Source organism: Poeciliopsis prolifica, unplaced genomic scaffold, assembly GCF_027474105.1.
Source record: "Poeciliopsis prolifica strain line A6 unplaced genomic scaffold, Auburn_PproV2 SCAFFOLD029, whole genome shotgun sequence".
NCBI classification, from domain to species: domain Eukaryota; kingdom Metazoa; phylum Chordata; class Actinopteri; order Cyprinodontiformes; family Poeciliidae; genus Poeciliopsis; species Poeciliopsis prolifica.
Genome location: NW_026562404.1, coordinates 4,508,454 through 4,535,597, shown reverse-complemented (window position 1 = coordinate 4,535,597; position 27,144 = coordinate 4,508,454). Strand labels below are relative to the sequence as shown.

Here is a 27,144-nt window from a genome sequence, read left to right as displayed (position 1 = left end):
TTAAGATTTTTTTTTTTAATTAAAGGGATGAGAATTCATAATTTGTCCATGTGACCAAAATATTTCCTTTGTGAAAGAAAATAAAAACGATATTAGTAATTAGTAAAAATGCAGAAGTGCATCTCGTAGCATCTCCAAAGTAAAGAAAATGTTGACAATCATGACATATTATTTGCAGAATAATATTTCTGAGGTCTCTTCCTCGTTTACAACCAAGCCCTTGGAAAATGTTGGTTTAAAAATAAAATATATTCTATGGACTCATATTCCACATTCAAGTAATCGTAATTTTCAGTACATTTTGAAAACAACCTTTAAGCCATTTTTAAACATACATGAAGCCCACATTTATGTACAAACATGTTTTCTAATCTGACGGTATGTTCTGATCTTAGGTGTTTTTGTTAAATGTGAGCAGAAAATTCCCACACTTATCTAAAATAAAAGCTGGGTAAATAGTTGCCGGATGGACGAAGGTATGTGTTAATCTTCATAAATCAGAGAAATGGCGGTAGAAAAATAATTACACACAGAAACCTGGACATATTTACAGACGGAGCATTAACTAAAACTTTAGAATAGCTGACAAATATTTTCTCTTTCATCTAGACAAAGTGAGCAGGAAGCGAGGTTTAGAAAGGTCTCCAGAGCTTAGCGTTGGGGAAATGTAGAACTATTTCTGTAGATGTTGACATTGTTGACATCCACGCATGCATACGCAAACAGTGGCCACGAGGACACACAATTGGGCCACATACGCTACTTGCCTTTGTAAATTAGGTCAACATCTGGACTGGCGCTGAGAGTGTAGTTACCCACTCAGCTGCAGTTTGTACCTGGAGGGCTCGGCTGAGGAAAAGTGGTGTCAGGACATAGTTCAGTCTTCATGAAGTACCTCTCCTACCGCTGTGTTATCACTTCGCCATCCACAACCACCTTGAAGTCAAAAAGTCAGGATTTGTGGGGATGTGCAGCACACTGGGTTAATCCCAACTCCACTCTGTTTCATTTTATCAGATAACAAATCCACAACTGTAGCGTTCATTCCCAAATCTGGATATTTAAGTAAAGTTTCAAAAAAGTACTATAAAGAAAAAGAAGAAAAGATGCAGAAACAGGCCGACACAATATACATCCAACAGAATCAGCAGCTTCACACTAAGATGGAACAGTTGCGCTGCAGGTTTGGGCTGCAAAAAGGTCGTCAAAAAGGAATAACACAGGACTGACAGCTTGCAGTGCGGCTGTGTGACGATCATGTTCTGGGTCTCCAAATGTTGCTCAGCTGTAACCTGTCACTCTAGATTTTCTGTTTGTACACATAGAAATAAAAAATAAAAAAAAAACTGTTAACGGCACAAAAACACAATCTGCACACATTCTCCACGCACAGCCATCTGCGCAGTTATGTGCTAATCTTTGATTACTGATGAGGTGTGATGAGGTGTCAGATCTTGCAGCAAGCGCCCCGTCTGTGTCTCTCTCTCTGTTGCTTACAGACACACCAACACCAGATCATCTGCCTCTGCCGCAGTGCAGGGAAATGGACAGAATAACCAAACACATCAACTTCCTTCTCAACATGCTTACTTACAATTTAACAGAATATGATCCTTTATAGCATTAAAACAAATTATCTTTATTGTTCACGTAGCAATTTAAAAACTCTATGATGTTTTAACTTTGGTTCTTGTAGAGTTCTGTGTCAAATTGCTCACTGCTTTCACTCAAACTGAAAGATCATCATGAATGTTAAAGTAAAAGTAATCTCTTCCCTATATGCAATAGGGCCGGAAGGGTCTCAGCTTTCCAAGTTCTCCAAAGCAGCCAGGAGGGTCCAGCCTGGCCGAGGGGGGTCTGCCTCATGTTCCAGAGTTATGCGAGGGCGGCCAGAGCCAAGGAGTTGTCCACCTCATCTTCTCAAATACTCTAAAAGAGGCCAGGGAGGTTTGCCTCAGGTTCCAGCCGTGAGCAGCGTATTTAATTATTAGATTAGCTGGATTCCAGCTTTATGCATCTCTTCCATCTACTGTTATACCTGCTTTTTCTGTGCAGGGTCACAAAGGACTGGTCCCTATCTCCAGAGGTCAACTCCATACATCATAGATGAGGGCAGGAACTGTAGACCAACTGCTGAATTAATCAGACAGGTGCAGCGCTAGCAGGCGCCACAGTGATGCTCCTCAGTTTTGGCTCCATTCTCCACCAAATACCGCACTCCTGTTTTCATTTGGGATTTCTTCTTCAACAATCGTCCTCAAATGTATCTCCAAGGTCAAACTGTGCAATGCTCAGAGCATTTCAAACTATGAAGTTCATGACGATGCAATGAGAAAAGCTGAAGGCGCATGACTCACTTGGGTTGTTCTGGTTGTTAGATTAACCCTCTCAGGGTCAAATTATTTGAAAAGACTGTTTAAGTTGTTGCAAATCTGCAACCCCTTCCTGTAGGGGGTTAAAGCACCGAAATGCATTAATTACCTGGGAAAACTAAATCGTATATAAAGAAACACCTGACACTGACTGTCAGGCATAATGGTGGGGGGATGATGATGTGGACTGGGTTCATTTCCATTCAATCAACCGTAAACTGTCGCGTAACACCACAGTGGCATGGGACACAAACAAAATGAAAAAAACAAAACAGAAAATAATTGAAACAAAAAAAATAATTATGAGAATTTCCAAAACTGTTTTAAAGTTAAATTAATGTTTTATATGAGAATTTTCAGTGAGAAGTAGAAATTAATATTCCAATGTCCATTAAGTTCAAATAACATTTCTGAGTAATAAATGTTTTGTTTTTTTGCCATCAACTCATGTCGCGAAACACACACACACACGTACACGCGCACACACACACACACACACACACACGCACGCACGCACGCACACACACACACACACACACACGCACACACACACACACACACACACGCACGCACACACCCCCACACACACACACACACACGCACACACACGCACACACACACACACACACACACACTGTGGATCTGGCTACAGGCCACATCCAGCATGTGTCCGCACAAGCCAAAATAACATGAGAGATCCCATGCAGTGGTTGGAAGCGCCATCCCCTCAGCGGCACCAGAGCTCGGTTCAACTCTGTGTCTTTCATCCTGATTAAAATGCCAGATTAGGTCAGCCGCAGCAGACTGAGTGCACAGCAGTAATAATTACCCTGTAATTGCACCACAATGTGTCTGCCGTGTTTTACCGCCGCATTTCTACTTTGTTTTCCAGGGTCAGCTGCAAAAGTACAACCTTAAGTACAAATTTGGCAGAAAGTTTCATTGCATAACTTAAAGAGAGTAGCCATTAACAGGAATGACCATTCCTCAAAAAAGGGAGCGGGTCCACGAGAGAGTGGTGTGTGTGCATTTTGTGAGAGTCCATGTGTTACCCTAAAGTTCCCTGCAGCTATCAGAGGAATATCAGAGCAAGCGAAGGATGGGAGGCGGACAAAAGAACGCCGAGCCTTTCCTCCAAGCTGCACTATGCACATTTTTATCTCCGCCACTTCTCTTAAGGGAACATCCATGGCTACAGGCAAAACTATGTGCTTTCAGTGGTCCAAGAGAGACTTATGTATATGTGCAGCTTATTCTGGGACTAAAGAGCCCTCCCACTAAGCTTTAATTCCTCTGCTCTTACTTGAAAGGGTGCCATAGAGGCGGGTAGGGCAAAAAGATGGATGAGGAGTTCCTGAGGTCTGGGAGAGACACAGAGCACATAAATCTGAAAACTTCTTCACCGGCTCACTGTCTCCCCTGAATTTTACTAAGATCTGACTAGAAAACATGAAGAGAGAACTGATGTGTTCATTTCCTTCTGCACCTTTAAGGAAACTAAAGTGTTGCAGAAACACGTTGAATCTGAGGGATAATACTGGCCTGAGTAATGAGGCTGACTGTTAATGACCAAGTGAGCTGAAAAATTTCCAAGAATACTAGCTTGAGATAGGACACCCTCACATGTGCAGGCTCTGAGGGGAGAAATGGAGCATGCAAGTGCAGATTGCATAAGTCATGCACTGGAGGAAAGTATTTATTGTCTGGCAGTATCTGCAGGATGTTGGAGGAATCCCAGATGCAGTGAAGAGAAGATGACCAAAGGATTTCTGAGACAAATAGCTGTCCTTTAAGACCTTTCGAAGACGTAAACAACAGCAATTTTATGTCTCAGACCAGAAACACAATTAGGAGGTTAGTCTTATGGACAAATTAGAGCATCATTCTTACATTCTGGAGACATTTTCATAAACAGTAAAGATGAAGGACCCAAGTGCAGAAAAGAGGCAGGCAGCACTAGCGAGTGTGCCTATGATATTTTTAGTTGAAACTAAAAACATGGTTCTCCCAGCTGAGAAGAAGCCATTATTCCAAAAGAAGCAAAAAAAAAAAAAAAAAAGAAATTCAGATTAAAATGTGAAAATGAAGAGAACAATATCCCTTTTAGTATAAAACTCCAAAAAGAAATGATAAATAATGTGATATTTTTGCTTGATTAGCAGTCTCTAAGTCACGCAGCAGTTTGAATTGTCAAGGATACTTTGGTACCTGGTGGCCAGCAACCATACACAGTTTGATGACGGATAGAGCCATTACAGGAGAAAACGTCATAAAACTCATTTCAACTGCTATTTAAGCCAGCTATAAAAGTGATGATCAGTTCAATTAAAATGTAATTCAGTTTATTTATACAGCGCAAGCTGACAGCAAATAACATCTTACAAGACTTTACAAGAGCAACAGACCGAATTTAATAAAGACAGAGCAAGCATGCATTAACAACAACACAGCAGGTGAGTTTGTATGAGATCTCTTGTTGCGAGAGACGGAGGTGGACGGAATATTTCAAACATGCCACAGAACTCATTGTTCTCCGCTGCCTTACTCTGACCTTCCCTCCTCCATTAGTTTCTGTTTTTGATGAGAACGCCTGCCTTGAAAATAAAGGAACGCGGCCTAATGAATGTGTTTTCTGCATGGCGGAAAGCAGTGTGTTACTACGCAACACATCAGCTGCAAAGATATTCCTGTAGCGAATTTTCATCTGCCATCTGCCTGCTTCCCCCCTCTCTCTCTGAAAATCTATGTGCTTCGTCTTCTCCTCTGTCTCTTCTTCTTCCCCCTCCATTTGGCTCACATATTCCTGAGCTTTTGATTCTGAGCAGTTGGGAAATGGTGCTGCTTTTCAGGAAAAGTAAATATGTGTTCTCTCCTAGTTTGCCGTCCTTCCTGCCTTGATATGTTGACTGTAAAAGGCTCAGCGTCGTCTCTGTGGCAGGAATCAGTCTCCCGCTCTTCAAACACCGACTCTATCGCAATCCCTTCTAATTCGTGACATGGTCTGCATTGTCAGAAAGAACAACTAGGAGGTGACAATGTTTTCATCTCGTTTGACTACAGTGCTGTGTTTTCATTTCATTTTGCTATGTTTAGGTTAAATTAAGAGCCTAAGCATCTTCTAAGCACCGGTATTGTCCTTGTGAGAGTTGCACAGTTTCAGAAAAGGCCTCAGTGTGTGTCAGGAGGTGAGAGAGGGGCAGGGTTGTGTGTGTGCTTCGTGTCCTATATCTGCAACAAACTTAATTTTACTCCTTCCCCCTGTGCTCTACTAAATCCAGTATGTATCAATATGCGTGTTATGACTCATCTTGATTTATGCAGCGTACTGTACAGCAGAGCCTACAACAGTCACAACTCTTTCTATATTTATCTGACGTGATTAAGCTTTCTGTTTTGCGGTCATGATTCACCGTCTGCACTGCTGTGTAAGCTGTTTGTTGCTATAAGGTGCAGCTGTTTTCATTTGCTAATCATCAGATCCCCCACTGAGACCCTCTGGAAGTGTGACAAGCACACGTCCTCGAACCACAAGGGAGGTAAAGCGCCTCCCTTTTGCTTACCATAAGGGTTTCTTTTTATTTCATCTCTTCAACCTTAACTTTCAGCGTATTTTAAAATCCCTGCTCACTGCCTGATTGTCTGTGAGGTATTTGCAAAGACCCAGCATGGTGGTGTAAGAGGGTTACAGTATATCCTGTTTTGTTAGATAACCCCACTGCATGGCCCATGGTTATTTGGCCAAGAACTGAGGCGGCAGAAGCAGCCCACACTTTGGCATCTCAACACAAAATAAGCAGTTGTGTGAACACAAAGCATTCCTTGAGCAGGTCTATATTTAGCGTTTCTGTTCAATTTGTGGATCCTGAGCAGCTTGTGCACAGGATTGTGCTTAAGCCTACATCACGATGTTACAATCTGGCGGCTTAATTAAAATAAACAAACAGGTTAACAATAATTCTCTTAATCCCTCAACACCATCCCACAAATGTGATGAAATCCTTGCTCAGATGCTGCTGCCATCCATATTTAGAGTTTGTCTCAATTGGCCGTGCAATTCATTCATTTAAGCAGTGAAAGGCTAAACAGGCATCCGCAATGAATGACTGGCACACACTTCTAAAATCCTGTCCAACATTCATGATGTACAGGAATAGTTTTATGTTAAAATGGATCTTTAAAAAGGACAAACAATTTACAGAGAGTGTAACATTCATAGACCGACAAGTTCATTCACTTCCAGAAACCAATCATGAAAATATTTGTAAAGGAGACAACAAATGAGGTGGTACGTGATGGCTTTCTTCAATGAGTTTCAGAACATAAAGAAAAATTAAAACTCCTCAATATGTGCATCCCACTAAGTGGAAAACCAGAAGCAAAACAGATCAAACGTCCGTCAAAATCTAAACAATAACTTTGTGTATTTTACTAAACCCGTGTTTAGTAAAATACACATTGTTTTATTACCAATGGAGGAAATGTGATGGATGCAGTCTCTTAACAGAGGCACATGTCAGCAAGCTTCTACGAGCTTCTTTCATCAACAAAGCCCATTTATTGTCCCCCGATGTGCTACAGACAGCTGTTGTTGTGGTTGTTGAAAAGAAAGGCCTCGGTGAAGAAGACTCCTGTTTGTAAAACGGCATAAAAGGTCATGCTAGTTGTCATGGCAGCCGAAGCTAATTGCTCTAACGCGACGGTCTCTGACAATGGACGGCCATGGACGAGCTGCAGACAGGAAGGACAACAAAATGTTACCCGGCAAAGCCTGCAGCTGATATCATTAATCTCGTTGCATACTACAGAAGAGCAGGTTTTGCATGATGTTAGAAGAAAAGCACATTTTTACAGAAAATTATTATTGGAGTTGTGGTTTTGATGTCATGCAGGAACTGCGGTTTTTGCTCATGAGCATCAACTTAAGTGCATGACTTCAATCTGCAACAGCCTGGCCCAAAAACCTTGATGCATAGAGTCTCTGCTGCTGCTGGGTGCTGTCAGGAAAGCAAGTCAGTAAATCTGCCAGCGTTACTAAGAAAAGCTGAGGGTCTGTTAGGCTAAATCAGGCAGGCAAAAAAACCACGTAACCCCGGCAGTGAATCAGAGAGCAGAACGCTAGACTCATCCTTGGCCGCCACACACAAACACAGACTTGCACGTTCATGTATTGCGTCTCCGTACACAGTGCGTGCACAGGCGCAGGGAGACAAAAAGTGGCAGAAGCGCAAGCAAGCACCCACACACCCATCTTCACTTTGCTGTTCTTAAGCAAACAGCCTGAGGCTCAGAGGATGAGCATGTCAGTGGTGTGGGCTGACATTCTGTCACACAAAGAGAGCGGATGGAGACACATGCCTCTTCAGCAACCCCCTGTGCGTTTCGGCTTACACGCCAGCACCGCCTCGTGTCTCATCACTTCATCTTTGTGGTGCACACATAGACATTTTTTGGATTCCTCAAACCATTTATATATATTTTTTCTGTCAACTCTGACATTACAGGGGGAGAAAGAAAAGCTGGGTGAAGATATGACACCTTTAAAGCCATGCAGAAGTAGGTTACGTCTGCTGGAGCTGATTCTCATTACAGAAAAGAGGAAATAAAAAGTAAAAAGCGTACGATTCGCAGGTAGTTTGTCTGTAGTTGGGCACCTTTAGCATGATGAGTAGGCAGACGAGAAAAGAGGGAGGGAGGAAAGTGGTGTGCCAGGGCTCTCCCTCCTCACAGCCAAAAACCCTCTAATTAAGGAGCACGGAACAGAGAGTGCGAGAACAACAGCTCTGCATCGTCACATAATGATTTTCTTATCAACCGCAGCACAGAAAACGTGGCGTGCCTCTCATCTGATGGATGTACGCGTGCATCTCTGTGCTTCCAGGGAGCGTCTCAGGAGACGTCTAGTCGCACCAAGAAGCATGCAAGAGTCTCAGTGCTATTTTTTACTGCTCTGCAGCAGCAGGATGCTGCAGAAAAAAACAGCAGAGAGCAACAATCGATGAAAAGCAACTAAAGCATCAGAGGACGAAGCTGCCACCCATATTAACACATATGCCGAGAGCTCATGTGATTATTAACATTTAGAGGGAGGTTTTTCATGGGAAGTTACATTGCTGGATGTTTGAAACCTTACCGCTCTGCAAAATATTAATTATGTGCATATTTATGGAGCTTGTTGTCATTCTTTGCCCTCTCATCCAGATGGACCAGATGGCATGAAGGCGACGGAAAGTACCTGTCCATAGGGGCACAAAATTATTTTAATTTTCTGAGGAATCCTCTGCACTAATTTCCTTCAATATGGCGTCAGGTTATGTTGCTGGGATTTTTCTGTGATGGACCAACACAATGTTTTGCATAACTGCAAAAATGAGTTGTGGTTTTAGATTTTTCAACAAATTACAAATTACCCTCCCCTCTACTGGACCACCCCTAAATCAGTGGTGTCCACACTTTTTACTCACCAGCCACAGAAAAATAAAATATAGTTTTAAAGTTAAACAATTATTTTAACTTTAAAGGTAAAGTTAAAATTGGTACCAACTTATTTCTACCTTCGTGCAAAATCTAACTTTTGCATAAAGTTAGATTCAGTTAAAGTTAGAATCAATTAAAACTTGATTGTTACTCCGAAAACAAAAAGGGATCTTGCCTCATCTTAAAAATCGATACAATTCCTGAATTTTTTTATGACAATTTATTTTTCTTTTCTTAGCCTGAAAAAAGTAATTGTTTAGGCTTATTATAAAGAAGTGCAGTTATTCTTTGTAAACACTTCTTAGATTTAGCCAAACCTGCGTGGGTGGTATGCTTTTGAGTTGTTCTGTTTAATGTCAATATTATGAAAGTAAGCAAAAGTAGTTGATAAAATATCTTGGCGTTGTGACATTTTCCATTCTAAGATTCTAAGGTTGCAAATAAAACCCAGTGAAGTCTCCCAGTTGGTAAATAGAGTCCATTTCAACAGAGTATGAACTCGTTTCTGAAGGCCTTAGATGTTGCTTAGAGAACATTAGTGAACAAACATCATTCTGAAGATCAATGAACACAGCAGAAATGCGAGGGTTTATCGTCATTATGGTCTTTATTTATTCAAGTGTAAGTCACAGAGATTAAAACATTCTCCTTACAAAGAGACTAACTCGCAAACGCTTTAAAGCAGAAAAACAAAATACAATATTAAAAAAACACATAATATGTGTCAATAATATGCAACATAAGCTGCTGTGTGGACCTTTGAAGCAAGGTGTAATTTTATAATACAATCCAATGCTTTGAACATCTGAAAGAGCCTTGTTCCATCCAGTATCTGGTCATGAAAAGATGATTAAGAGGCCCTTGGTAACTCTGGAGGACCTGCAGATCCACCGCTCAGGAGGGAAAATTTGTTTTTAATGTTACATAATGTTACATTTTAATGTTCTCCACATATCTGGTTGTTAAGGCAGCAAAACAGTTGAAAAAACGTCCGAAAAAAATCCCTTCTGCAGTTTTTCACAAACATAGGGGATACAGAATACATTTGGAAGATGTTGCTCTGCAGAAAGGAGCTTACGTGCAGAAGACTATATGGAGGAAAATCCGAGACAAAATTTCACACTAATATAATCATCCGATAAAATAAAAAGCAAAACAAGAAAAATCAACCTTTCTCAATTTGAATTCCTGGCAAAAACAAAATGCATTTTTGCTTTAACCCCAGAGAATATCATGTCAGGGAGACGTCCTCGTATAGTAACAAACCAGACAAATTCACATGAAGTATTTCATGTGTAAATGTAGGTTAGATTCAAAGAAGCGAAAGTAATTTCAGACATGCTTCTACTTTGAGCTACTTTCGCTAGATTCTGCTTTATATCACACACAATCCTGCCTCACTATTCGCGTTTAGGTTTTTGGATTATTATTATTAAGTTGCATCATGAGGCGATCTTTCTACTTTAGAGAACCAAAATGCTGCAGAACTCTTTAAAACGCAAACAATTCAAATCAACCTCTTGTTGTTTTTGTTTTTTATTTGCTGAATGGACGGATGAGGACATGTGGATGAATTTTACTGATGAAAGAGGGGCAACACAGGGTGGGGTGGCAGATGGGTCCTACTCTGATTAGAGGTTAGCAGATGCCCTGAGATCCTACAGGCCACAGAAATGCCCCGCAGACACTGACGTCAGAGTGGAAAACAGGCCACTATCTGACTCTGTTCCATCACGTGTGCACGCTTTCAAACTAAATAAAAGTTAAATGTGCTTCCTGACTATTTTTGGACCAAATCCAAATTTGAACGTTTTTTTTCTTTTTTTTTTTACATTTTGTCACATTACAGACACAAACTAGAGTGAGGGAGGAGAGCATCATGAATGATGGGTTGAAAAAATGCCGAATAAAATCTTCAAAGTGCGGTGTGCATTTTCATTCGGCTGGATTCATTCTGATATCCCTAAATAAAAGCAAACAAAATCCGAAGTCACTTCAGAAAGCATTTACGCAATAGTAAATGTGTAAACTTACAGTTGTGAATAGCAAATTTATGGAACAATAGTTTACACAATAGTTGTGTAAATTAACCTTCTATATCAATCCAGCTGACTTGAAGGCCTCAGAGGTTTCAATACTATTCTATCCAAATTTGTTTTTGTGGGGGGAAAAAATGTTCTAAACTTTCAATCATTGTCCTTCCACTTCAGGATTATGTGCTAGTTTGCACTGGTCTATTCCATATAAACGTGCAAAGTGAAAAATCTTCTCAGTATGCCATGCACTGTAATGCAAGACCAAAACATTCGGAGCGAGTTTTAAATAGGATATATTTGGTCCAGCATTGATTTGGTCGGTCTTCACACAGTTAACAAAGAACAACTTCCCTTTCAGCTTTTCAGCCATCACCACACAGCAGTACACATTCCTCCACAATATGACATCATATTTTAGTGAAAGACAAAGCAACCTCCTCTCTAACTGTTGCAGTGAAAACTGACCCAAACGCATTATGTCGGAAACTTTGAGGGGAGAGAGAAAGCTGGGAACAGAAATTTAACAGTCCTTTAACTAGGGGAGCAGCGCCATCTAGTGTACAAGCAAGGTGATGTCAGGGACTAAAAAACATATTTCACTCATTGTTCTTAAGGCACAAACTTATCTGATATTGCATAAGGCACAAAATCAGTTAAGGTGTATTACTGCAAAAATAAAAAACACAAACTTCTGGTTTTGTGTTTTTTAAGTAGGATTTTTTTAATCCTACTTAAAAAAAAAACAAAAAAAAAAAAACAATGTAATTTACTTTATAGTCATTAGCCAGGCACAGTCATTTTTAGTAATTTTTGGTACACCTCTTTAAAAATAAAATGTAAATTTAAATAAATATATTTTATGGGAAATGTTATGTTCAAATATAATTTCACCAAAAACGTTTTCATGCTTTCACACTTTTTTTGAAGAAGAAAACTGGAAAAGAATAAAAATTACTAAATATTTTAAGCCTTTTCAATAAACAGGTCTGATTGTCAACAAAATAATTTACAGGATAATTTATCTGACTCTGCCATACATCCTAGAAAACAATCACTTTTCATTCATACTCTGTTTCCATCCAGTGCAAATAAATTGCTACAAACATAGCAGTCTCTAATTTTTTTTAGCATCCCCGGTGAAAAAAAAAAGAAATGTGTAAAAGTTCTTTAAATAAACTAATCTTTAATCTCAGCCACAAAAAAAAAATCAACCTTCACCTAAAAATGATGTTCAACACGTAAGAGTATTTTTGCTTTTTTGAATGACAATTTTACTTTTTTGTATTGTTCAAAATCTAACCCACATTTTTCTGTTGGAGTTATAAATAAATAGGTAAATAAACACAGGTCCATTTCTCCTAGTCAATGGATACAGGCCATTCCACCAAGGCGTACGTTCCAGGAAAGCCGCTTTTCCACAACATCCTGAGTGACGCTTGAAACACTTAGAACTCAATGAGGTAAACAGGATGTTTTTCAATGTGTGATCAGAATAAGGTGACAAAAGATTAACTTAGTTTTTCTACTTTCCACACTTTTTTACAAAGACTGCAAAAACTGTGAATGTTGCTGTATACACAAATAAAATCAATACCAAACTCATCTTGCTTATTGGCTTAAAGTCAATCAGCTACATAACAGGAATAAAGCAGAAAGTCTTTGGAAAAGCTAAACGTCTCCCTCGATTTAGCCCAGGTCATACGCAAAAAAAAAAAAAAAAACACATCTTCAAGTATCTGTGGCGAACATTACTGTTGAAAAGTGCAGATTTGCAACTGGGAACTTTATTGAGAGCAGGACTAAGTCTGTCTAAAAATTGTTTTTGAACAATCAGTCATCCTCTGTTACACCTTTAAGACGAAGCTCCTCTTGAACCCTGAACAGGTACGCTGGATCCGGATAACCAAAACTGTAAAAGAAAGAGATGAGCAAAGGAAGAGATCTCATTGGTTTTGTGAGTTCCAGGGCTGCTGCAAAACCATCCAACAGTTAATGCAACATAAATAATCTGAACTTTATTGTTTTATTCTTTAGCAGCCAGTGTTGCCCATAAAACAGCCCAAATAACTATGACCTGATGTATCTGGAAAACCCGGCTTTCTTGTTGAGGAGGACAAGCATTGGGATTAATAAAGTATTTTTTCACAAACTTAACTGCTTTACTTTTTATCATGGAAGTTAATCTGGTCTTAAACGATTTTATTGAAAAATACATCATGTTCATGCAAAGCATCGAGAGTTGGTTTTCATAAGAATGAAGATGTAAAGAGCTTCTTAACTACGTAAACAAAGTACGAACATTTTGATCCCTGATGCACTTGAGGCTCTTTGAGATAAATCACTCTGCCATGGTGGGAAAAGCGTTGAACAGCTGCTGGACTGGTTGGGCAAAGTTCCTCTTACAGGACGTTTTGTTGCTTTTTATTATTCATAGAAGTTCAAAAGTAAGTCCACCACTTCGCACAAGAAGCAGGCCTACATATATTAGCATAACGCAGGTCTCATGGAAGAGTTTGCTATTTTTCCTGTAAAATGTCAAGTTGCTTTTAATGTTTTCCTTGAATAATTAGAAATACACGTGCCAAAACCTCACACCTGCTTGCTGCCGTCCCTGAGCTAGCTCTGCAGTGGTGAAAACCCGATTCCTTAGCTGCTCACTCTTTCTGAAACGAACTGGCTGGACTTTCACGGCGCTTCATCACAACAGCTGAATGTCTGACCTTGAAGTTGTTGTGGTTTATTTATTTCCAAAAGGACATTGCATGTCACATAATAAATATATAGAGGCTAGTTTTAGTCCCTCCAAGTACAATCGACATGAATACAACATATTACCGTGGAACGCAGACATGTTTCTTCCAAAAAATATGTACTATTATTATTATTGTCATAAATAAAAAACACTTTTTAATCTAAAAGTTACACAGCTAAAAAGAATAAAAAGCAATATAGCACAAAGGCTTACTACAATGCAAATAATACAATAATCACATAATCAGTGCCTGCATATTTGATTATCTAAGAGCCATACTTTTAAGTTAGTTTAACTTTAAAAGTCTCATACATTCGTACGCTCTCGGGAATTTTATTCCGGCCATAAGAAGCTTTCACTGAAAATGTCAGAACTATGTCTAATGCACCAAATGCAGAAAATAACTGTTCAAGGCCTCTGCTATTCCATCATCAGGCCTTGTGCCTGGTGATTCTAGAAATCGTGTAAATCTAACTAGCAGCAGTATCCTTAATTATGAAGCAGTTTTGATGAAAAGCCATAATGACAGCAAGCGTTTCAGTTCAGGTAATAATGTCACGTCAAGCAATCTGGTGCCAATGTGATAAACATCAACTGGAACTAAGATTGGGGTGGTGCGCAAACAGACCGTGCAAAGCTTGATACACAACTATAGAAATACGTTTGAAAAAATAGGCAGCAACATAAATAAATAAGCAGTTAGATAAAAATAGACCTTGAAGTGGGACCAAGCTTGCTAAGCAAAGCAGAACATGAGGGTTTATGAGAGTTGGAGGCCCAAGAGATCTATAATTTAAGACTCAAGTTGATTTGAGTGTTTTTAACCTTCTGTCGACAGAAAATAACAGCACAGCAAGATAGGTATTTTCAGGCCTTCATCTATGTTTTAGAAACAAGTCTTGTCTTTTTTAAGAAGCTCTTTGCCACTACTTTGTTGTTGTTTATTGACTCTGTTAAATGCTGGATTATCAATTGTCCATTGGCCAAAAAGACTCTTATGAAGAGTCTAAGAACAGTCTTTATGACACTTCTGCAAAAAGGAAGCTTTCAGACTTTGGAAATAGATTTTCATATCAAGAGACAGTTCTATTTATACAGATTTGCAGATTTTTTTTTCTTTCTTTTTTTAAATTTAATGCAATTCTCATATGATCATTTCATAATGGGATTGTTTCAGATGTCATTCACAAAATGGATCACCTACCTCTCTGGACCGCCATTTATGCTGGTCTTGTGGTGAATGTCGTTCCAGGTAATGACATTGTTGAGGCCTGTGGTGGCCGACCGTCCGACGGTAAAAGTAAGTCTTCGGTCGAATGCTTTCCTGAGCAGCTTCAAGACCTTCTGACCCTCTGCACAATCTGGCAGGTAGGCAGTACGAGAGGTGCTGCTGTACCTCACGCCAGGATTTGGGTGCTCAGCCTGGAATAAAGACAAAAAATCTTTTTAGCAGAGCACCAAAACGTTTCATCATAAAAATACAAAAAAAAATAAACATTTATTTTGCATATCTATAAGTTTCTGAGCCCTGATTGTCTTGATGTTCTCTCCAATTAAATTAATTAGTGACTAGCATTATTGGGGCCTGTCAAAGCAGAGCATTGAAATGCCTTGCAATTGTGAACAATAACAATAATTGTTGTTCATTTGTTGCTAAGAGATGAGTGCGTTTTCTTGTAACTACAAGCCACGAAGTAAACATCTGATTTTTACTTTTGCAAAATTTACCAACTATAAATTTCCTCTGTCTAAGCAGATAAGTAGTATTTCAGAAGAGATTATATTTTATAAACAATATTACTTGTCATTAATTTGGTGTTAAGAGATTAGCGGGGGGGTTTTCTAGTAACAAACTGCCACGAAGTATAAATCAGATTTAAACTTTTGTGTTGAATTTTTGTTTCATAATCTATTTACCAACAATGACAAAAACAATTATCACATTTCTGAAAAATTCATCAACTGCACAATTCTTGCTAAGTGCAGTTACTATTTATAATAAATAGTATTTCAAAAGATCAGAAGGAATCTTATGTTTTTTGAACAATAACAATATTTGTTGTTAATCACTGCCTTGCATCTTGGTGCAGAGTTGATGTGCTGGTACCTTTCACATTGTCCAGTTTCAGGTTCCATGTCTGGTGCAGTCGACTGAGTCATCTGCCTAAATAGTCCTGAGCAAATGTAGCCACATTGATCCCAGTTTCTCCTGGTGTGCTGCCAGAGTGCTTGAAGTTCATCTATGTTTCACAGTGTACAGCACTGGCCTTTACATGAGGAATACTTGAATCGTTCCTCTTGCTAACAGCTTTAATATGCAGAAAGTTGAGCAATTCGGCTCCAGAGTTTCCTGTTTTGCATTGATTAATATTACCTGGCTGGAAAATGCTTGAAACAAGCTCAAGAGCTCAAAACATGACCTGGTAAAGGTAAATGCTCAGTCTGCATGAATACAGGTACTTTGAGAAAAAACTGCTTTTTCCACAGTCTTGTTATCATGTTGACGTCCTCTGTTGCCGTGTATAAAGCACATGCTTTATGGGTTGCCATAACACATTATGCACATCAGTAAACAATACATTTGACATGGTTGCTCTCCAACTTTATCCCAAAGGTATACAGTTGTAAAATGGTTTCAACAACTAATGGTGCGTCCACTTATTTATCAGCTTTCACTGTCAATTATTAATCGCTGTGTGGATGTTAAATCAAGCAGAAAGGACGGTTCTTCTCATATCATTACGTCCGCACTGTTTTCAACAACGTAATGACGTCAATCCGAAGCGTTTACTCGGATGCCTTAAAAGGAACTTCCCCACTGTGATTAGAGAAGGAAACACAGCGCCCCCTGTTGATAACTTATGTTCCAAACAATTACCAACAGAGCAGCAGCTGCAGCAGCGTGAGGAAGTTGCCAGACTCACCCCTTGTATCCCCCCTGGGAAGCTGTACTGGATGACGATCGAGCCGCAGTTCTCGAAGCCCGGCAGCTTCACAAAGCTGCGGGTCACCGTCATCGTGCCCGGCGGCTGGGTCCCCGTGTACACTCCGTGGAAAGTGTTGCATATCGGACATGCGGGCTTCAGTCTGAAAACTGAGTCGATGCACTCCGAGCAGAAAGAGTGCCGACACTTGAGCGTTTTCCTCCGCTGAATCCCCTCCAGGCAGATGGCGCAGTCTCCCGTGCTGTCGGCGCGCTTGCTGCTGTTGTTTGCCGGGTTTTCCATGGTTTCCACTGAGAGTCAGACATTCAGCAGCTTCCTCTCCGGGTCTGACTCCTTGGGGGTGGGATACTTCTGAGCTGTGACGAAGGGAAAAGGGCGTCTAGTTCAAGTCTACTGGATGACAAGCCGCCCTCGTGCCAGGAAGTGGTAAGCAACTCATCTCTGATTGGTTGCATGTCGTTTTTTTATTATTATTATTTCTCCCGCCCATGTTATGTTTTAACAGTTGCAATGAAAGGTAAAGTAACGCCTGCTTTCTGTTGACATTTAAATCGTTCGCTTTGTACTTCAGATTTACACTTTTGTAAATCAGCAGAATGAAGCTGGTGCTTTTGACATCAGCTTCATTGTGCGTTTGCTTTTACTTCTGTTTTTGTAACCTGAATAAACTACATTCTTTTAACAAGGTTTCATTCTTAAAGAATATGCATGTGAAAAGCTGAGCTCTTTAACAAGTAACTACTTCCCTCCACTTTATGAACTTCATCCTACCAACAGGACAGCACTTAGGTGTTATTATTGACCTGTTAAAACATCACCCCATTTCATTCAAAGTCGCCTGATAGTTCAAATGTAATACCATGTTCTCTAATATAAGATACTCTGATTCTTTGGAAAACAAACGGGCCCACAGCATCACAGATTCCCCGCTATCTTTAGCTATTTGCATCATCATTAACACTGTGTGGGGGAGATTCTGGTCCACACATTCATCCCGTCTTCTGCACCAGATCTGATCAAAGTGTTTCTTGCAGACATGCTCAACCTTCATCCAGTTAAGCAATAACTCTAGACCTGAAAAACAGAAAGTCAGAAATTAATAATTAAAGGTCAATAGACACTGAAAAAAAAAAGAAAAAAGAAAAAGAGAGTATGACTTTGCCATAAAGTTTTCCTTAATTTTACCATTTGTTACCAAGGGCTATGATTAATGTTTACTAAAGATGCAAAAATCATAACTGAATCTACAAGTCACTTCAAAACACCCTTGCTGGATACTTTTAATAAAACCTTCTTCCCCACCTGGTTCAAGTCAGTGAATCTCCAACATATGAATGCTTCTAAGACCTTGAAGATGTTGCCAAACTAATGTCCAAATGTTTTAAAACGTCTGCCAGTTAGTAGGAACTTTAAATATTGTGCTGAAATCTGACATGTGAACCTGCCTTTTTATTTGACAGAATATGTTTAAACCTTGAATGTGAAACCACTTCTAGTCATGAGAAGTTTATATTAAAGAAATAAAAGTATCCAGCAAGGGTGTTTTATTATGTTATTTTGTTGGAAGACTTCCCGGAATAATTTTGCATTTTCTATGCCTCAACTTCTTGAGGATAGAGCACTAACAATGTTGGTCATAAAACACTAAATATTTTGTGTGTAAAACTACTAATTTACATGCAAGATATGAAAATATCTCAGAAACCTGTGGTCATAGAAACCTGAAAAAATGTGTAATGATACCTCTGTGACTTTAATGTTGAAAGTAATAACCTCCGCCGCCATATTTGCCATCATCAGTTACTTGGGACTCGGCAGCATAAAACATACATACCTTTTATTCAGGACCCTCATTGAACATCGTGGACAAACCCAAACAGAACTTTTATTCAAGTATTAAAATGTGGCCACATCATTCTGAATACCAACAAAGTACAAATCAACACAATTATAAAAGCGGAACAGATTTTTGTTTGACTTAACATTCGATTTGCAAAATATGGAATCCAGCCATCCACGTCTTCTTTTTTCCCTTCTTCAGGTTCAGTATGCATAGAAAGGTGTGCACAGTAGCTTTGATTAACTACAATCCTGTGTCCCAAAAATGTATCGATTGGTCCCTTAACTAAAATACAAAGGGGGCAAGAACATAACAAAAGCATTTGATGAGCCATTATGACTATTTAAATCAGGAATTATTTTCAACCAAAACCAAAAAAGCTGCTGTATTTGCAAAGCACATTCACACTGAAAGACTGGGATCTATTTCTAAAATGAATGTTTTTGGACAGAAGGGGGGGTGATATTTTTTGGACCAGATTAGGTTTTACATTTAATCCTGTGGAGTATTTGTCTTCATAGACACTGGAGGTTTCTATTCAAACAACACTGCAAAAGCACTCAAAATCCTCAACATTCACCAAAGTCGTCATGGCTGATTATTTAATCAAAAATGAATATAAGGAAGGCACAAGAAAATGAGATCAGTGACCCGCCTCTAATCAAATCAATCACTAAACTCTCCTATTGTTGGTTACACATTGATAGATTTACAGCAGTTAGCGCATTTCGAATAAAACGATTCAATAGGCAAATTTCCTAGTCTGAAAGGAACTGAAGCATAGATATTTAAAGAGATTTTGTGCCTCTGATTTGGTTCAAGTGATCTATATGCCCTTCAAAGTTGACATCGTCATAAATCTGCTAATTCGGACCAGTGTGTTCCTATCAAAGTGAGGTAATGGGCCGAACCCCTGGGAGACATCTTGGAAAGAACAGGAGTGACAACTGGAAAAAACACAGTGGGAACTTCCAACACTTGCTGAAAGGTGCTGCCATGAGACATCATTAAACATTCCTCCTATTTTAAAAATCAAAGTACATCCCGAGATAAAGGTCACGCGTAGCATTTTCTAAGCAGCTGACGTGAACGTGTTGCCAGCTAATAGCTAATGGCTGCATAAACCTGTTTGCTTTGAGCATCCAGAGGACGCAGATTTCCATTACTTCTACTTCACCAAAACAAAAATAATAGTTACCAAAGTGCCTGTGAGTGCTTAAGATTGCAATAACATCAGAACTGTAAATTGTTGCTAAAAGCAGTGCTCTTCTGCTGTAAGAACCAAGTACAATCATTACAACAGATACTTAATAACAATCAAAACGTGTTCAACAAACATTTCAGTGAGACACAACCAAACATGTGCTTTTAAGACTTAAGAGTACTCCCAAAGGAGGGAAATGAACATTAATAGAATGTAACTTAAATGATCTAACATCTTGGAACATTTATTCTGACAAGCTCCTAAATAAGTGCATCATAAATTAGGCCTGGTGTTAGCAGTGAGGGTTTGAGGATTTGCACTGCATTTAAGAGTATCCTCTTCCACGTGTAGCACTGAATCACTTGAACGCTCGAGAAAAATAACCAAAGTAGAACAGCAGTGGAGGAGATACGGATTCTTCTGCAGCAATAGACGTGTGTCTGATGAGGTGATTTTCTTTTTGTTCCGTTTTGTGGTTTTAATCTTCAGCTAACTTTTAGGCATCAGGCAGTCTCAGAGCAAATCCTGCAGCTTGGTCCACAGTGAGGACATGTCCAAGGAAAAGTCCAACAAAGTCCTGGAGGTCTCATGTGGTCAGTTCATGGTGATGCCTTTTTCTCTGAGCTCCTCTGTCACGCGCACCAAGTATGTGGGGTCTGGGTAGCCAAAGCTGCAAAAAGAAAGGAAAAGTGGCTAAAGTTTCTTTGTTTGCTCAACTGGCAACAAAAAGTACCATGAAACTGCATTTTAATCTGTCCATGTCCACCGAAGCCTTTCTTTATAGACTGAACTCCCTTGCTAAGGATTCTCCAAAACCCAGACAACCGATACGTACCAGGGTGGCCCGCCGAATATGGATGTCTTGTGGTGAATGTCATTCCAGGTGATGACATTTTGCAGGCCCGTAGTCATGGAGGTTCCAATGGTGAAGATAAGGCGCTGTTCGAAGGCTCGACGCAGCAGGCCCAGCACGCGGTTCCCTTCTGGGCTGTCAGGGAGGTAGGCCACGCGATCTGTTCCTGGGTATCGAACGCCAGGGTTTGGGTGATCGAGCTGTGGGTGAAATGAACCAGAAACTGTGTGAAACTGCACCATCAGTCCGGGGTGTTTTCCCTTCACATCCTCGTGTATCGTTTAAAAAATGCCAACGAAGCAGCAAGCGTCAAATAAAAGCTGAACATTTGTTATGGAATAAGTCATTTTATGAATCGAATGCAAAACAATCCATCTTTTAAACGGTCAGGCCTTAAAGAGACGGTCACCGGAGTAAAATGTTTGAAATCATCTTAAGTCACCATTTTAATCAAAGGTCTACCCGTGAGCTGTAAGCCTCAATGATGAGCTTAAAGGGATCAACATGAAATAGCGAACGCCCTGGTGTGGCAAAAGTATTCATACCCTTTGAACTAAATTTATGCATTTAGGTGTTGGTGATTCACTAAACATTCTGTACTGCTATCGGGATTTAGTTATGTATTAAATAGGTGATTTCTGCTCAACAAACATGTGCTTCACAGATCTTTATTTAGATTAGGGATCTTCAAATGCAGGCCTCAAGGGTCAGTGTCCTGCAACCTTCAGACGCGTCTCTGCTTCAACACCCCTGACTCGGATAATGAGGCCATTAGTAGGGCTGTGGAAAACTTGAATCGCTGAATCACTGTGAGGAGGTGATTCAGCCCTTTGATTCAGGTGAGTTGGAACAGAGACGCATCACAAAGTTACAGAAAACTAGCCCCTGAAGCCTACATTTGAAGAATGTAATTTGGACAAATCAGAATAAAAGGAGGATAAACCACTTTCCTTTGGTTTATCACATACATTTCTAACAGCATAGTCTGATGTTTGTTGTATCAAAGTGCAAAAAATGTGAAAGTAATTTTGAGTGCCATAATAGCCAGAAGATGAAAGGAGAGAAGAAATGAGTGAGAGGTAACGCTACGATACAAAATAAAGTCAGCAGCAGTAGCAATTCAAACACTGCATTTGCAAGCCGTTTGATCTATCAATGTCAATCTGAGAACTGATCGGCAGAATGATGATAAAAGTACATGTGATGTGCATAAGTGCTTCTTAAAGTGAAACTCATAGTCAGGGGATTAACACAAAATTAAGATGTGCAAGTGGCTGATTACTTTGTTGTCACTTTCCAAGCCTATTCAAAATCTCATTTGTAGTTTTAAGTTAATTCACTTAACCATAAATGTTACACAACATGGGGGTTTTACACTTCCTCAGTGGTGATTCACAAGGCGAGGATCACGGTGAGCGTCAGTCACATTTACATGTCGACGTAAAACTTCAGATATTATCTCGAAAGGGAAAGCTTAAAACCTGTTTGACTTCCTGTAAATGAAAAGCAGATTTTTGAGTGTGGGAACAATGCTGTCTAGGTCATTAGATGCTATCTGGCTTTAGATCAATTATGTGAGAAGAAACTGACGTAAAGGGAAAAACGCGGTGTTTAGTTTCTGACAGTGTTTCATGGTCATGTCAGAGAAAATGAAACGAACGGAGCACAAATACAACTTTGTTTTTGTTTTAAACAAAAATAAAATGTACGGAAAATTAATTTTCAGCAGCACTGTAGACAATGTTAAGGCTGTAAGTGCAAATTTTTTTGCGTTTGCAATCTTCAGTCATTTCAGCTCTTTCTATTCATAAGGTGATACAATAAGACTGAGGACTGTAACTTTGAATTACTGATTCTCTGCCTAATGTTTGAAGATACTAGACTTAGATCTAACTCAACAGAACATTAATGCATGGTATCCTGCCAAGATGAGCTCTTTTGAATTTTGTCACATTGCAACCACAAAGTCTATATTGTTGGGATTTTAAATGCTAGACAAAAACCAAAAATAAAATGCATAATTGTGAAGAGAATGAAAAGAATGAGTCTTATTTTGCTCTATTTTTTACAGATAAAAAAAAATCTGAAAAGTGTGGAGTGCATAGATATTCAGCCTAATTTCATACACCTAAAAAAATGGGGAAAAAATAACTAGACAAGAGAGGAAGGTTGTGTGTTAGGCTTTTGATTAAGTTGCATTGCTCAGAGTCTATGTCCGCACCTGACGGTACTTACTGTCTGTACTCCAGGAGGGAAGCTGTAGATGATGCAGATACATCCGTAGCCCTCATGGCCAGGAAGCTCCATATCAGGGTCCCGCTCCACCATCATTGAACCATTGGCAGGCTGGTTCCCAACCAGCTGGCCATAAACCAGTCTGCACACGGGGCAAGCTTGCTTGACCTTAAAGGCTCGCTCCAGGCATGAGCGGCAGAACGAATGGCCGCATTTCTCCAGGGTGGTCCTCTCCACTATGTCCCCCATGCAAATTGAGCAAATGCCACTGTCCTCGGCCTCACTGCGGGAACCAATGCCAGAGTCCATGTCTTTCCTCAGAGAGGCCTCGTGGAGCATGGCACACACCTCCTCATCAGCAGGTTTCCTGAACCTCTGCTGCTGTCTCTGGGAGCGCCGCGGCAGGGAAGGTGGAGCCTGGAGGTTCCCTTCTCCATTCTGCTCCAGGACCCCCACGCAAGGCAGCAGAGCCCTCTTCCTCTTGGGTCCTCCCTCCTGTTTGCTCATCTCTTTGCGGGCACATCGGCATAAGTCAATGAAGGCTTTTCGCGTCTCGCTAGAGATCGGTCCATCCATCACCCCGGATCTGGTGCTCCTCGGGCCTTCCACCGGCTGGAGCCGCACAGCACAGCAGCCCCCCCTCTCTCCTCGCCTGATTATGCCGGCGCTCATCCCCTGCTTGTGCTGGAAGTCAATGAGCCAGGGCCGCCCAGCTGCAGCCAGGTAATCCCAAACTGCCTGAGAAACTAGCACCTCATCACTGCCCTGGCCAGCACGCACACTCATCTCATCAGAGGAAACTGCACAGAGGAGCACATAAAAGTCATTACGGCTTATAAAACTTATTCACTTGACCTCAGCCGGTTTAAGGGATAAATGAAGTAAGCTGCTTCTTAAGGTGAACGTTCTACAACGAGGAATGTTGCTGAAACACAGGGGCTGCTACAAGTTATTTAACTGGTATCTATTCTAATCACTTAAGAGACAAAACATTGATTCCAGACTTTTTTGTTGAACATTTGTGACAAAAAAAATTTGTGTTAGCATTTTTGAAGCTTTTAGTTTACAAGCTTTCACCAGCTGAATATAAACTACACCTGAATTTCCGCTCATATTATGCAATAAACATCTTTTCAAGCCTCTATTCCTGATGTATAGATCTTCTATTAAATCTATACATCAGTTAAAAGTTATTTTATCCAACTATTGCACAACTATGGCCCCTGTGCCAATCGAAGCACTTTATATCTGTATAATTACGTCAATGTGAAAAGATGTTCAGTATTAACATTTTAAGACGTACTCCTTAAATTCAGAGACAGCGATTTAATAATCCTTTCAACAGTTTGTTGATGGGTAGTTTTATCAATACATTCTGCCTCAACAGGCTCTCTGATCCATGATCTTGACATGTGGCAAAATGAAAACGAGCTACAAAACTACATGAACTACAAAATCTTCAATAATAGTAAACACAAGAAATGCTATTAGAATAAATATCTATTTTTGCACTCTAGTTAAATCTTAACCAGGTAATCAGCCAGTGGATCTTAAAACCGGTTATGCAATGGTGGCAACATGCAAAACTAATATAAGAGAAATTCATGGGCATCCCAGAATACCTACTGCATGAACAAGAGTGAGACGTAAACACCCACACTGCCCATCATTCTTTGATTACAAAATATATGCGCTCACATCAGTCACACTGCACAGTCTTTTAAAAGCACAATTATACGTTAGCCTTTATAATAGCGCTTTTAGAGGTTTGCATTGAGCACGTGGAAGCCAATGCCTCAACTGTACACTGAGCTTGAACTTTCTGTGCTACCACTGTGACGGGTACGTAAAACAACCTACTTCAAATGAAATTACAAATGATACTTAGCCTGGCGGGGCGGGGGTCAGTAAAACCTAATTACAGTCCTATAAACTGTTTCCAAGCCTCAATTTCTGTTAATTATGTTTGTTTTGCGTACAGCTGGTGAAAACACTATTAAGATTAAAATATTGCAACGCGCCAATACAAAAGTTCAATACAGAAATGTTGGCTAAATGAAAAGCATCATCACTAGCTCCTTAAATGTTCAAAAGACAGTTTTAATCTGACAAACAAGCCTAATTTCTAATTTGTTTAGTAATGATAAATCTGCAAGTAGGTTACAAAATTGAATTCTGCTTGGGGCCCCATTCAACTTTGGGCCCTGCTCACAGTCATTTGCACTTTAAACTGATAGATGTATTAGGGGGATTACTTTAGCTTTAGCTCAAATACCGCTCCAAGAGTTTTCTGGCCTTTTTGCATTCATATCTGCTTAATCTGCTGACACTGGGAGGGAAACAAGTGCGAAACTCGGGGACATTTGTCTGCGGCTCATCGAAGTGGTGACAGTCTAAATGCCTGAAGAACAAGTGTTTGCTTCGGGGGAACATAAAGGCTGATGGCAACACATGAGCTGATGCTGGGATGTTCAGACTCTAAACAAATGGAACTAAAGCCTGCGACAGAGGACAGGAAGAAAAACAAACCCCTGAAAGCATGCACTGACAGAGAATCATCCGAAGAGGACAGACCCATGATCGGCCCAACAATCCTACCTTGTGATCCCATAAATTCCTCCAAGTGCGAATAAAGCGTCCTGTTGAACAGAAGTAGAGAAAAAAACTGAAGGTCTGGAACACACACACATATATATCTGTATATATATATAGACAGCTGGCAGCGGGGAATTCTGCGATGTGGCAACATAACACAACATGAATCACTAAAGCGCTTTCTTCTCTGCACACCTCACCCCTCTGAGTAGTTCTCCACTGCCTGTCAGGGAGCTGTGAGGCTGGATTAAAGAGCTCTGAGCTCCATCTGCGGAAGGAAACGGAGAGGAAGAGAGAGAGAGAAAAAAGAGAGAGAGAGAGAGAGATGGTCGTTATTTCTCACTGCAGCTTATCGGCGGAGGACGGTGAAGATCCTGCTGTTGTCAAGCCATGATATCCCAATGTTTTCCCGGATTAAGATACAAAAAAAAAAAAAAAATAGAAAACCCACTTGAATCCAACACCTCCTTCCTGTCGTTTTCGGCCTCGTCTGCGCTCCTTACGTCCTTGCAGGCGTCAACACAAAGTAGGAAAACATTCACCGACGCTGTCCGTTTATCAGCCTCGGCCACGTTGAGCCGCGAGCCTGCGCTGTCCTCTCAGATAATTTACTCTGCCTTTTTTTTCTTTTCTTTTTTTTTTTTTTTTTTTCTTTTACTCCAACCTGTTTTCATCCAGTCGTTGTCGCGTCATTTTTGTCAGCTGCGCGGCGCAAAATAGACTTTCCTTCACGGAACGAGGAGGAGGAGGAGGAATGAAGAGAGGGAGGAGGAGGAGGAGGGAGAAGGATACAAAACAAAACCAGGAAGTTCGTCATTGGTGTGACATTATTGGTCAGTAAACGGTGGTTTAAACCGTCTATGTGGTTCTATGTTGCCTTTATTACCACTCTAAGGGAATACCCACTCCAATACCGGAATTACCTTCATCCGTTTTTATCTATTGACATCATAACAGAAATATTAAATGCGGTGGAAATGGACTGAGTGGAGCCAAACTGAGGCACAATATCTAGTTTATTCCTCATCCAAATTTACTAAAGTGAGAGTCAAGAAATATTTCTTAAGGCTATTTCTATGATTTCTTAAGGCTATGAAGTCAGAACAGACAAAAAAATATATAGTTGTATGCAAATAAAATTGAATAAAATTAATACAACTAAACGTGATCACAGGATGTCAAATGTAGGCAGAGAAACATATTTTTCAACAAGAAACCAACACTGACATGTGTAAGTGTTAAAGAGGCATTATTAAAATCATTTTATTTTATTTTATTTGCTTTACCAATATACCTACTGAAGTGTTATATCTAATCAAAAAACATCCCTGGAGTGTTGATTTGATTCTTTCATGTTTGTTTGAGCTTGGTGGTCTACAAAGTCCTGAAGAATGAATTACGGTACAGAAATTGAGCCAGGCCTTCTTGTCCAACAACAGTGTCTGACCACACGAATGTGCTTCTGGAAAAACATTAAACAACATGACATTAAACCCTATTGATCATTCATTCAAAGTCACATGTGTTGGAAGGCAGAGCAACGTGAGGCCAGTTGATGTTGATGATTTGTCTTTTGTAACAGCTTCCATGTATTTGAGATTGGAAGGGCTCCACGTCTTCACACTGATCTTTAGCTCCTTCCCCACATTCCCTGTCAAATTCAAGTCCGTGCCACTAAAAAGTGACAATATTAATGCAATCTATGTTGTATTAGAGTTTTGAGAAATAGCAGTTGTAATCTACATTAATCTACATTTTTTTTACTTGCTAAATTAGATTAGTTGTTGGTTTGTCAGCAATTTTTATTTTTCGCAGAGGAATACCAAGGACACTATTTG

The 27,144-nt window shown here is 40.0% G+C and overlaps 2 protein-coding genes across 3 annotated transcripts; both read right to left on the bottom strand.

Annotated features, from left to right (window-relative positions):
- Positions 1-9,440: 9,440 nt before the first annotated feature.
- LOC129372428 (probable E3 ubiquitin-protein ligase DTX3) lies at positions 9,441-17,075 on the bottom strand. Its single transcript, XM_055049746.1, has 3 exons — positions 16,559-17,075; positions 14,839-15,056; positions 9,441-12,791 (listed from the first exon to the last, which is right to left on the bottom strand). Exons 1-3 carry the CDS (start codon positions 16,859-16,861, stop codon positions 12,713-12,715), a joined length of 600 nt encoding a protein of 199 aa, XP_054905721.1. The 5' UTR covers positions 16,862-17,075; the 3' UTR covers positions 9,441-12,712.
- Positions 17,076-18,444: 1,369 nt separating this feature from the next.
- On the bottom strand, positions 18,445-26,049 carry dtx3 (deltex E3 ubiquitin ligase 3). Of its 2 annotated transcripts, none has more exons than XM_055049744.1 (6): positions 25,758-26,049; positions 25,507-25,574; positions 25,310-25,350; positions 22,712-23,511; positions 20,459-20,676; positions 18,445-20,293 (listed from the first exon to the last, which is right to left on the bottom strand). In XM_055049744.1, the coding sequence occupies exons 3-6, from the start codon at positions 25,320-25,322 to the stop codon at positions 20,218-20,220; spliced, it is 1,107 nt and encodes a 368-aa protein (XP_054905719.1). In that variant the 5' UTR covers positions 25,323-25,350; positions 25,507-25,574; positions 25,758-26,049; the 3' UTR covers positions 18,445-20,217. The 2 variants fall into 2 exon arrangements, with proteins under 2 accessions (XP_054905719.1, XP_054905720.1); XM_055049745.1 differs by having other exon boundaries at positions 25,502-25,574; positions 25,758-25,891.
- Between the last annotated feature and the right edge of the window lie 1,095 nt (positions 26,050-27,144).